Source organism: Ovis canadensis, chromosome 6, assembly GCF_042477335.2.
Source record: "Ovis canadensis isolate MfBH-ARS-UI-01 breed Bighorn chromosome 6, ARS-UI_OviCan_v2, whole genome shotgun sequence".
NCBI classification, from domain to species: domain Eukaryota; kingdom Metazoa; phylum Chordata; class Mammalia; order Artiodactyla; family Bovidae; genus Ovis; species Ovis canadensis.
Window position 1 is genome coordinate 128362474 of NC_091250.1, and position 13314 is coordinate 128375787.

The 13314-nt window shown below is 43.1% G+C and overlaps 1 protein-coding gene across 12 annotated transcripts in view; it reads right to left on the minus strand.

Annotated features, from left to right (window-relative positions):
- LDB2 (LIM domain binding 2) overlaps nucleotides 1–13314 on the minus strand; it is a 463909-nt gene that overhangs the window by 66630 nt on the left and 383965 nt on the right. For all 12 annotated transcript variants that reach the window (XM_069594774.1, XM_069594775.1, XM_069594769.1 and 9 more), the window contains exons 4-5: nucleotides 5084–5206; nucleotides 2651–2734 (exon numbers count right to left, since the gene is read on the minus strand). In XM_069594774.1, the coding sequence (XP_069450875.1) occupies nucleotides 2651–2734; nucleotides 5084–5206 (207 nt within the window). The remainder of the gene's footprint in view (nucleotides 1–2650; nucleotides 2735–5083; nucleotides 5207–13314) is intronic.

Below are 13314 nucleotides of genomic sequence, written 5' to 3' on the forward strand. Positions count from 1 at the left end.
TCTCAGCTAACTCTCTCCCTCTTCTCCTCGGCCGCTCCCTTCACATCTCAGCATCACCAAACTGCTCGGCGTCCCATTCCCTAACCTGTGCCCCTTCCGCTCCCTCTGATGGGAAAGGCCTTCCTCCTCCTTCCTTTGGCTTTTCCTTAGTCATTCTTTCACACTCTATGCAGGCATCACCTCCTCCATGAAACCTTCTCTGGTTGATTCACCAGAGGTGTCTATCTTGTACTCCCGTAACTCAGTCTGGAAACTTCTATCACAATATTCACCCTTTCATATACAGTGATCTCTCTTTATAAACCCTCATAGGGGAGGGTTTCTTTGTAACGGGTGCCATGACGTTTGTCTTTGAATCTTCAGCATCTAGTTCAGCGCCCGTCGCATTGCAATGAGGGCACAATTTGGAAACATTTGTGAAAATCATTCTTCATTTACAGAAGTATTACCAAAGCATTTCAACATGCAGAAGCATGCAAACGGGATTGAACCTAGAGGACAGCAAATGCAAAGTAGGATTCACAAGCCTGCCCTTAGGAATAAAGAAACAGTCGTATATTATTTTCTAGCCTTCGAAGTTGCTAATATCAACCTTTTTACTATTTTTGAGCTGAATAGATCCTACAGCAGAGCTGTTGTCCTTCTTGTTTAATTGACATTTTTAAAAGCGTAAATGTGAATTTACTATGAATCTGATTCTTTCCACCTCTCAGAATCAAGTGCCAAATAAATGAACACGTTCCAATGCTTTCATCTAATAGTAAACATAAGTTTTCAGGTAGATAAAAAGGAAAAGAAACAATGGCATAAACACTCCAATGGGGCTGGCCCCTGGAGAAGCAGGGTGATGTGGAAGCCAGCAACTCAGAGGCAAAGGGATGTGGCCCGGGGCCACTGCCTTCCTGTTGGTTCTGGAAGGCAGTGCTGGCTTAATGAAGGAGACCGTATCCTCTGCTTGCAGCGTGGTGACTGCCACTCCACATTGAAAACCAGCGCTGACATATAGACACCATGCACGTGTGTGTGCAAGGTCGCTTCAGTCGTGTCTGACTCTGTGCAACCCTGTGGACCGCAGCCCGCCAGGCTCCTCTGTCCATGGGATTCTCCAGGCAAGAATACCGGCGTGGGTTGCCATGCCCTCCTCCAGGGGATCATATATATACCACCCCATGTAAAACAGACCGTTAGTGGCCATCTACTGTGCAGCACTCAGTGCTCAGTAATGCCCTAGAGGGGTGGGGGTGGGGGTGGGTGGGAGGGGGGCTCGAGAAGGAGGGGGTATATGTACACACACAGCTGATTCACTTTGTTGCATAACAGAAATCAACGCAACATTGTAAAGCAATTATACTCTGATCAAAAAGTGAATTTAAGTAACACTGATTTATAAAAATGAGTATAGAATATTTAAAAAAGAAGCAGTGTGATGTTTGTTGCCCTGACCAACTATGTTACTGTAGTTGTTACTGTAGACCAATCTAAAGATGTTTGTTACCAGAGACCAACTCTGGAGGCTGCATTACTTGGGCAGAGAGTTTTCCCTAACATTTAATTTTTAAAAAATAAATATTCATGCTGTATCTAAACCAGAAAACTGATTACATGTTACACAGAGAGTCCCCAACAAGCCTTAGAAATAAATGTCTGTGTTCCAGCACCGAGGTGAGTTTTTTCAGGGGACCCTCTCTGGAAGGCACACTGAGCCTCCTTAGGAGTGAGGAGTCCCTGGACGTAGACACAGAGACTATGAACTCAGAAACAGTACATTGGCGACTTGAGATAATCAGGAGGGACACAGCACCGAGGCATTTGATGAGAGAGACATTGCCAGCCTTTGAATAATTCATTCCGGCAGTCATACAAACGTAGAGAAGATGCTCAACCCTGACAGTCTTGGTTCAATCTTTCAGCTTTTTGTTAGTTAAATCCAATCATCCATTGATCACACACACACATGCACAGACGGTGGTATAAGACATACACACTGTGCTACTGTTCACAATCGCCAAGGCCTGAGTACAGCCTAAATGTCTATCAGTAGATGAACGGATAAATAAGATGCGGTACCCATATACAGTGGAATATTGCTCAACCACAGAAAAGAATGAAATAGCATCATTTGCAGCAACACGGATGGAGCTGGAGATGATCGTAGTAAGCGAAGCATGTTAGAAGAAGAGAGACAATACTTCTCAGAATAGAAGTAATATCACATACAGGTGGAATCTAAAATGAGACACAATGAACTTATTTATAAAACAGACTGACAGCTCTAGAGAACAGCCTTGTGGTTGCCAAAGGAGAGATGAATTGGGAGTTTTGGATCTGGAGATGCAAACTACCATACACAGAATGGATAAACGACAAACTCCTACAGCACAGAGAACTGTATCAATATCCTGTGATAACTATAATGGGAAAGAATACGAAATGAAAGAGAATGTATACATATGTATAACTGAATCACTTTCCTGTACAGTAGAAATTAACACAACATTGTAAATGAACAATGCTTGAATAAGATACATTTTAAAAAGACATATGTATTGTGCTATGTTATCACATTTTAACTCCTTGGTTCAAGATACACATAAATCTCTAAAACACTTTTCAAACTCAATGGGAAATATTCTCAGCCCATTGGTCTTACCCTGAGGTAGTTGAGGGTGAAATTTGTCAGCCCCATCCTGGTGATGTTTTTGGACAGCTGATCCAAGACCTGAGGATCTTGTGCCTAAACAGGAAACAAAAATCAAATATTTTATCCCTGCAAGACGGTATCAAGGAAGTCCTGACTGTGCTACTGCTGCTAAGACATGCATCTTGTCAGTTTTTCTCAGAGGGTAGGTTGCTGCAGATAATTTGTTTTACATTTTGAAGAAACGTGCGTATAACGCTCAAGGTCACCTTTGGTTCAGTGGTGCAAGACTCATTGCCAGGGAGAACCGAACTGAGTCAGATGGGAGAAAGTACTTTACATCCTCTGTGAGAGGCCCTGTGTCTTCCAGAGGAGAGTTATTAAGCCCGATCAGGACACGTCCAGGCCCCTGGCACCCCCTTAACCCTGAGGGGAGGTGGGGTCTGGGTTTGGCAGAACCATGTTTTAGGGTTCCCCAGGTGGTGCTAGCGGTAAAGAACCTGCCTGCCGATGCTAATCCAGAAGACGTGAGAGACTTGGGTTCAGTCCCTGGGTGGAGAAGATTCCCTGGAGAAGGAAATGACAACCTACTCCAGTATTCTTGCCTGAAAATTACCATGGAGAGAGGAGCCTGGCCAGGCTACAGTCCATGGGGTTGCAAAGAGTTGGACATGACTGAAGTGACTTAGCACACAGGCACACATGCTTTAGGACTGGCCTTTGCTGTGTGTTATGATAATAGTTTTTTTAAAAAAAGATCTTCAAATTTCTTATTCTAATCTCTATTAATTATTTACTGACATTATTTATGGGGGGAGGACACATTTTTATTTTATTTTTGACCACATCATGAGGCATGGGGGATCTTTGTTCCTAGACTAGGGATCGAACCTGAGACCCCTGCAATGGGAAATGTGGATTCTTAACCACTGGACCACCAAGGAAATCTCATGACAGTGTTTGCAGCAGCTTGGCGTTGAGTCCTATATTTGAAAATTTTGGAACTGCCATGAAATATATTAATACATATATATTAAAAATGTCTAACTCTCTTCCCCATTAAACTGAGGCTAGAAATAGATGTCCTCAACAACTTTCATCCAGAAGGACTGTAAAGGTATGCATTCTATTTTCAGAAATACCAGCCACATTAAAAATATCAAGATGTCATGTTTCATGGGCCAACCCCCATGTTCTGTTTGGCGAGAAAAGAAAATAAATTCTTTCTGGATTCCATTGTAAGGTGAGTCTCTTAGTCATTGCTCTTCCTTTTTGTTTGTTTTTCCTTCTTTCTTGATAGATATGAACTATTGTTAAACAGAGGAAGTCTTAAGTAAACATCTCCTTGCCTCCGGTTCTGCATTCATGAGACTATCTAGGTTATACTAACATCTTAATTTATTCTTTTTCTGTGCTTAATGCAACCAATTGGCTTTGTGTATATAAATTAAAAAAAAATCGAATGTAGGTGAAAATAGCTTGCCACTTTTCATCTCAATTTCTGAAATGAGGGTCCTCTGTAGACTTGCATGCGTGCATGCTAAGTCACTTAAGTTGTGTCGGACTCTGCGACTCTATGGACTATAGCCCACCAGGCTCCTCTGTCCATTGGATTCTCTAGGCAAGAATACTGGAGTGGGTTGTCATTCAGTACTGGAGTGGGTTGCAATTACAACTGTAATTGTATTCTCTTTTCACCACATAGGGTCTTAAAAATCAGGCTCAAATCTGATTTTGCTCCAAAGCATTTTCCCAGAAACTGCTGGATCATGTATTCTGGAAGAAGCATTTATTAAGTCAATGCCTGCTGATTCCTTCTTAAGGGACTGACCTGATGAGTTTCTGTCAAGTCTTACCATTAAAACATCTCTCTAGATTGGCATCGAATCCACCCTTGCATCTTCCTGATGTCCAACCCATTTGATATGATTTACAGCCAAATGCAATCAAGAGGAACCCAGGTCTTCCTCCGGTTTCCAGCGCCGTGGTTAGGAGGCGTGTGGACACACACCCGAGGTATGTGAGCCCCACGTCTTGTCAGAGGGTTCCAATAAAAACTGGAGACTGTTTTTCCTACTCCTTGTTTTGTTTCTCTCATTTATACACAACAAGTTTATTAGTCCAGGCCGAGTGGTACTTGATAACAAATGCGTGGAATTTAAGAAAAGTACAGACTGTTTATTGAGGTAACCTCCATTTGGAGTTTAAAATAATAAAGTAGGAAAGGAAATAGTCTCACAACTTACCAAACTCAGAAACAAAGGAGGGAAAAAGGGGCCTATGGATGAAAATGGTTGAAGGGAAAACTCAAAATTTAGAGTTAATTGCCTAAAGTGTGAAGTTTCTGGGAGTTTTTTCATAGTGAGAAAACAGGGCTTCTCTTTTCTGGGTGAGATGAGGAGGGGATGAAAGGGAAGAAAGTGAAAGAGAAATTAAGGTACTTACGTGCATGGCTAGAATGCTTCTTGGGACTAACTCTCTGTATTGTCTAATGGTAAAGTGCCACGTTTTTATTCTCATGAGGTCGTCAAAGGTGAACTCCAAAATCAGTCTGCCTTCTGTACACACCTGGAAGGGACAAACAGGGGGCTCAATGGTTATGCATTTGGTGATCGCGACGTTTTTGTAATTCACATGTCAGCCACTCAACGCGGTCTCCCTGACTCCTCTTGGGAGGTGCTCGATCTTAGCAAAATCGTGGCACAGGGAAGGTGTCAGCTCTGAAATTAATGGGGTCAAAGGTCAGCACAGCAGCTCACCAGCCAGGAGCTACTGGTAACTCAACTAGTTTTGGCAGAAACTCCACGAGCCCCTATTTCTTCATTTGTAAATATGCAGACAAAACCCATCTTATAGCAATGCTATGTCAAACACTCCTGGTAAACTGTGTCCCCCATAACACTTTCACCCCCTTTCACCCCCTTTCTCCTCCACTTTCATCATCCTTCTAGAATAAGCGTTTGAGCTCTGTTCTAATCTCGGTTATCCTACTCTGGGAGAAAGCACCTAATAAAAGCATTCCTGTGTAAGTATGAGTTACTTCAAGGCCATCCAGGCAGGAGGAGAAGGGGACGACAGAGGATGAGATGGTTGGATGGCATCACCGACTTGATGGACATGAGTTTGAGCGAGCTCCGGGAGTTGGTGATGGACAGGGAAGCCTGGCGTGCTGCAGGCCATGGGCGCACCAGGAGTCAGACAGGACTGAGTGACTGAACTGAAGCAGAGGAAGTTTTCGTTTCCAAAGAGAAATGTCAGAGGGTGGTGCTTAACCCAAGGCTGTGGGTTATCAGTTATGGATGTTTGGAAAGAAAGGCATTTTAGAGTAAATTCCTTGAATCACATTCTATTAGATATGACGAATTCTGCTTGTATAAAGGGCCAGGCTTTGGGGAACCAAATTAATCTAAGATAAATGTATATTATTAATGAGATATAGTGAGTCTTATAGAGTGATCAGTGACAGGGTAGCATTTTTATCTGCTTTTGAAAGTCAGATGATTTTTGGCATGCAGTTCATTTTTCTTTTATTTGGCAGCTTACAGGATCTTAGTTCCCTGACTAGGCATCGAACCTGGGCTCATGGCCGTGAAATAGCCAAGTCCTAACCACTGGGCTGTCAGAAAATTCCGTAGTTTCTATTTTATTCACATTTCTCCTCACTGTTGTGCTGTGTGCTGAGTTGCTCAGTCATGTCCAGCTCTTGAGCAACTCACTGGACTGCAGCCCGCCAGGCTCCTTGGTCCATGAGACTTTTCAGGCAAGAATACTGAAGTGGGTTGCCATGTCCTTCTGCAGGGGATCTTTCCGACCCAGGGACTGAACTTGCATCTCCTGTGTCTCCTGCACTGTAGGCAGATTCTTTACCTACTAAGCCATTGGGGAAGCCTTTTTTCACTGTTAATGACTTTGAAATGAAAGAAAATGTGGGAAGTCTTACGCCGCTCATTCTGTCTCACCTCTAAGATGGGAAGCAGTGACCGTATATTGGTCCAGTTTAAACAATTGCAGCTCATTATTCAGCCCACGTTTGCCTAGAGAAGCAGGACAAAATAGGAGGCTTTCGCACCAGAAAGTCCTAGATTCAAATCTTGACTCTGTTTTCCACTTATTTTGCAACAGATTCCCTAAGTTTCAGTTTCCTCATCTGCAGGATGAGGATCAGAATACCCTTAGGTAGGGACGTTGGGAAAGCATATTAAGTGAAGTTTTGTGTATAGATTGCCGAGTATTGTTGCTGTTGATTAGTTGCTAAGCCATGTCCAACTCTTTGTGACCGCATGGACTGTAGCCCGCCAGGCTCCTCTGTCCACGGACCTCTCCAGGCAAGAATCCTGGAGTGGGTTGCATTTCCTTCTCCAGGGGATCTTCTTGACCCAGGGGTTGAACCCATGTCTGCTGCACTGGCACGTGGATTCTTTATAGCTGAGACACCACGGAAGCCCGCCTGGTATTGCACTTGACAGTAAATGATAGTTTAAAGATGGAAGACGTGCAACCGAGGAACCCAGAGCCTTGGAGCAGGGGTTGTTGTAATGTCCTGTCTGAGACCTGGGGGCTTATGAGCAGTGCATCGCAGGCTCTTCTGGGAAGAGCTAAGCCTCCACCTAACCCTGAGATTCCCGCTCACTTTCTTGATTCAACCAGAACAGCTTCAGTTTTATCTGTTTTAAGTAGTGGACCTCTGATCAAGCCTGTCTGGAGAAAGATTGCTTAGACTAAGAAAAAGTACAACACTTTGGAAATCATTGCACTTATACACTTAAAGAAAAAATAACAGTCAACTGAATAGGGAATATGATCATTTTAGAAATAGTCTAAACTATAGGCCATGAAGATAATTAGCAATGCAAATCGTTCTTTTGAGCTTCCCAAGGCAGCGGTAGTGGTAAAGAATCTGCCTGCCACTGCAGGAGACATAAGAGACACAGGTTCAATCCCCGAGTCAGGAAGATCCCTTGGAGCAGGGCACAGCAACCCTCTCCAGTATTCTTGCCTGGAGAATCCCATGGACAGAGGAGCCTGGTGGGCTACAGTCCACAGGGTCACAAAGAGTTGGACATTACTGAAGTGACATAGCACAGCACATCAACCTTTTATGAAATCTTAATAATCACTTCAAATGTCTTTTCTAATGAGTCAGTTCTTCGCATCAGGTGGCCAAAGTATTGGAGTTTCAGCTTCAGCATCAGTCCTTCCAATGAATATTCAGGACTGATTTCCTTTAGGATGGACTGGTTGGATCTCCTTGCAGTCCAAGGGACTCATTTGAAAAGACCCTGATGCTGGGAAAGAATGAAGGTGGGAGGGGAAGGGGACAACAGAGGATGAGATGGTTGGATGGCATCACTGACTCAATGGACATGAGTTTGAGTAAAATCCGGGAGTTGGCGATGGACAGGGAGCCCTAGCATGCTGCAGTCCATGGGGTCTCAAACAGTCGGACAGGACTGAGCGACTGAACTGAACTGAATAATCACTTCCTTCTTGGGGAATTTTATACCCAAAACCATCATTTGTTGAATTCCGACTATGCCCTAGGTACTGGGTTAGGTGCTTTCGAGTCTCTCTAAAAACACCAAGTGGAGAAGAGTTAGGAACCTGTTGACAGAGCACCACTTAAGAAAGATGCTTAAAAAAAAAGAAAGAAAGATGCTAATAACACCTGCCATTTCCATTTCATCAAAGGTCTCAGAAGCACTGTCAGATAATTATTGATAATCTGGGTGAAGGCCTCTGACTCAGATCCAGTTGGCACAAGCTGTGGGTAATTCCAGGCATTTGGGCTCCCTGCCCTCAAACTCCTCGACTGAGTGGTCTTCAGGGCCTCATTTCTGGATCTTTGCCATGAGAGTTGAGCGCAGTGAAATGGGGGAAGACTTCAGCGTCCCCACACCACTCCTCCAGAGCCTTGCTTATCAGCATCAGACTTAATTTACTAAGATTTTCCAAAGAGTTGCATAGAGATTAAGCCACACAATTCTTCCCTGTGTGTTAGTAGGACAGAAGCCACCGGCAGGGGAGGCTTTCCCAGAAGAGAGGTGACTATAGCCAGACATGGGCAGAGAAGTGTCTTGACAAGGCAGGACAGGGATATTTGGGTGCCATAATCCTGTTCTTTTAAAGAGAGGGGGTTATTGGCTGTTTAAGCAAATATTAGCCCAGTTGAATGTCATGCTTTTTTTAAATTACCTAATCTATTTGTTTTGTGTTTATGAGACACAAATGCAAGGCAGAGAGAGGTTCTGGTTTACTTCTACAGGAATAGAATTTCATAAAGGGAAGGCCTGGACGGAGTTCTTCTGATGAATTACTCAGTTGGAGAATCTCTAAGGCCATGTTCAACTGTGTTCTTTGTTTACTGTGATGTAGCAAACCAGCTGAGGACTCTTTTTGCCATCAAACTGCTAAGGGCCTACGAAAAGAAACACTGCAACAGCCTTGGGCTCCTCCTTTCTCAGGTTTATCTGGGACATAGCATGAGCAAGAGAGGAATCCTGAGAATTGAATCTAAGTCACTTGTGTTGAGTGTTTTCTTTAAGGGAAACTAAATGACTGAAGTGGCCTGAAAGTCACTCAGTTGTGTCCGACTCTTTGTGACCCCATGGACTGTAGCCTGCAAGGCTCCTCTGTCCATGGAATTCTCCAGGCAAGGACACTGGAGTATGTATCCATTCCCTTCTCCAGGGGTCTTCCCAACTTGGGGATTGAACCCAGGTCTCTGGCATTGCAGGCGCATTCTTTAGCATCTGAGAAGCCCTGGTGACTTCTTTGAATGAAAGGATGGGAGACAATTTGACCAATGCTGACCTTCCCCAAGCAGCTCTTCCCACAGCCTCCTCCCAACCCCTGCCCCCCTTATGGAGGTCAAAGGAAACTGAAGGTTCTGTGATTTATTTTATTTTACATGCAACAATCAGAAAATGAAATAGAGATGCTTAATAAAAAATATATATACATATATATATTCCTTGTTTGGAATAGTTAAAAAAGAATGAGCATAGCTTACGAAGAGGAATTAATGTTTCTTCTTTTCAGAAAAACTCTGCACATTCCTTGTAATCAATACAATTAATGTAGCTTTTATCTAAAGTTGGCCTTTTTTTCTAAAAAAAAAAAAAAAAGCTGCCTTTCACTTGGAATCCAAATTCAAAAGGGTCCCCAATTAAGAAAACATTTTCTGTTGTGCTGAATTCATGTTACTGTGAGCTCTGACATTTTGTTTCTGTGGTAACCAAAATCAGCTGATTAGTTGGCATGGCAACAGAAAAGATGTAATCCCAGCAGACACACTCTAATCAATGCCCCCAGCACAGATGGTCTCCGGAGGATCAACAAGAAAGAGGCTGGCAGGCATTCAGTGCATCACGTGTTGGCTTGAGAGTAGGCCAGGAACAAGAGTACTAAAAAAGAACATTTCTCAAACTAACCCGGAGCTTTTTAACCCTTTTCTTTCTTTGTGTAATTGTAAGGCAATACTGACCGTGTCGTTGTATAACAAAATGATTCTCATGCAGCTTTTATGAAATATAATATGTTTGTTAGATGGGAGTATTAATTTAATTTTTCTTGGTCTTTATGCTTAGAACAGTATGCATGGACTAAGGCTTTTAGATTAACAGTTGCATAAAGCTCAGTGTATCTTACTTGGAAATGCTGCACATGTAAATCCATAGTGGTTTAATTGCTAAGTTGTGTCCAGCTCTTTGTGATCCCATGACACCTTTGCCCCTCAGGCTCCACTGTCCATGGAATTTCCCAGGCAAGAATACTGGAGTGGGTTACTATTTACTCCTCCAGGGGATCTTCCTGACTCACGGATTGAACCCGGGTCTCCTGCATTGCAGGAAGATTCTTTACCTACTTAGCCACCAAGGAAGCTCATATGTAAATACATATATATACATTTATTAGAGTGATATACTCATTGATGTTATAGTAATTCCATTAGAGTCAGGATGAGAGCATAAAGGGCTTTCCAGGTGGTGCTAATGATAAAGAACTCACCTGCCAATGCAGCTGGATTTAAGAGGCACTGGTTCAATCCCTGGGTTGGAAAGATCCCCTGGAGTAGGGCATGGCAACCCACTCCAGTAGTCCTGTTTGGAAAATCCCATGGACAGAGTAGCCTGGGGAGCTACATTCCATGGGGTCACAGTCAGACACGACTGAGGGCTGAGCACACACCCAAGAGTATAACATAATAAGAATCGTGAACCAACTGTCAGAGACATCAGTGAGGGTTCATACTGGAAAAAAGTGAAAGTTACTCATGTCCGACTCTTTGCGGCCCCGTGGACTGTAGCCCGCCAGGCTCCTCTGTCCATGGGATTCTCCAGGCAAGAATACTGGAGTGGGTATCCATTCCCTTCTCCAGGGGATCCTCCTAACCCAAGGATTGAACCCAGGTCTTCTGCATTGCGGGTGGATTCTTTGCCATCTGAGCCACCAGGGGAGTCCAGGAATACTGGAGAGGGTAGCCTATCCTTTCTCCAGGGCATCTTTCCAACCCAGGAATAGACCTGGGGTTTCCTGTATTGCAGGCGGATTCTTTACCAGCTGAGCTACCAGGGAGACCCACACTGGTTGGTATTTCCATGGTAGTTTTCCACAGTAGTAAATAATTTCACAGTTAATAATTGAGATAAGGAAAGACCATAGCCTGTGTTTATAGAAATGATAAGATGTCCAATAATGGCTGTAATTATGGTTCCAGTTTGTGAACCCCAAAATGATGCAACATGTATCTCAGAGAGGGTCCTTTCAGTATCGGCCAGAATTCACATCCTCAAATATAATTCAAGGGTCTTTAATTCTGAAAACCTTGGGGATTGCTCTTCTGATTATTAAGCTTTGTTTCCAATTTGATTCAAAGTTGAATACAGAAAAGAAAGCTTTCAGAATATATGTGTAAAAACTCTCATTACAGCATCTATAGTGTTCCTAGGGTCAGGAAATTGCAAAACATGCTTTGTGGTCCTGAAGAATATTAAATATTACTGTTGATTAAGGCTGTGGCTGATTTTTGATTCACCAGTTGACCACATTTTCATAAAAGCAACTCAGAAATGCAGAGTCAAACGTTATTTGGAGAATTAGAGTTTATTGATAGTCTAAATTAGAACAATGTGAAAATGCCTACACATAATGTGCTAAGTGATACCATGTACTAATAGCAGGCTCCGCTTTAAAAAAAAATTAAGCATCAGCTACCAAACTGTTTTTCTTTGTGATACTGAAAGGTCATTAGCTTTCTGATTTCTACTAAATCACCATATTATTTCATTACACAAAGATGAGTTATTTTTAATTAATATAAGAACAAAAGAAAAATTGGAAAGATTCTTTGGGTAGTATAATAATCACCCAAGGAGCAAAAAAAAAAAAAAAAAAAAAAAGAGAGAGAGAGAAAATGAAACGCTTTGGAATATTCTAAAAATAAATGTGCATAATTAGCATCTGGACGAAGGCCACACAGCTAAGCTACATTTCCCAGAAAGTGATATTTTTCATCACAGTATAGAAATATTCATTACCGGAGCTGGCAAAAGTATTGCCACGGAGTAGAGTCAGATGGGTGATCTAAATAATTAAAGCTTGAAACCCAGAGAGCTGAGTTCAGGAGAATGTCCCCGTGTGGGAGGGGGTGCCATGTGAGAGGGAGTGCTCCAGCAGGGAGGAGGAGGCAACGGAGGAGAACCTTGGTTTCTTAATTTGAATAGTAAAAAAAAAAAACACCTTATCAATTCATAGGAAGAATGGGATTCTTTTTGATTTAAAACCAATCTGGCATGCACAGCATGATATCTTCAGAGCAACTGACTGTGTTCACTTCTGAAAAAAGTTTCGGTCTGAGAAAGAAATGGAGGAAATATATGAAAGGCTCCTTGCAATATGCATTTTTATTTTCAGTGGCTACAGGCTTGGGAAGTAGCTCCTTCATTACAGCCAAGTTTAATTATCACGGGTTTCTTTTTTCTCTGAAAGCATAAGGAACTGGTGTGTTTTTCGTGAATGACCTAAAAGTAACACGAGTGTTAGTGTGGCAGTGGCTCACTTGTGTCCGACTCTTTGCAGCCCCGTGGACTGTAGCCCGCCGGGCTCCTCGGTCCGTGGGATTTTCCAGGCAAGAGTACTGGAACGGGGTGCCATCTCCTTCTCCAGGGGATCTTCCTGACCCAGGGATCGGACCCGTGTCTCCTATGTCTCTCGCATCGGCAGGCGGATTCTTTACCACTAGCGCCACGTGGAAAGCCCAAAAGTAGCACCGTGTATGTGTGTGTTAGCTCAGTCACAGAATACTGGAGTGGGTTGCCATTCCCTTTTCCGGGGAAAGTAACACTAAGCCTACAACAAAGGACACTGAGGCAACAGAAAAAGGCTTTCCCTGCAGCGCTAGGGCTTTATAATGCTAGAAATGGCTCCTGTATCCACAAGGTGATGTAAATGTTTGGTGTCTTCAAAAACAAGTGAGTCATGGGCAGAGTAAACCATCACCCAGGTGACCATTCCTCTCCACACAGCAAAACTCTCAAGACCAGCACGCTCCAACACACGCAGTGGGAATCTTCCTTATCCCAGACTGACAGCTTTTCTCTCCGCTCAGTGGTTAAAAAGGGAAAGTGGGAAAAACCCTCCTCCTGTTCCACATTTAAAATTTCTGTGGATGATAATCA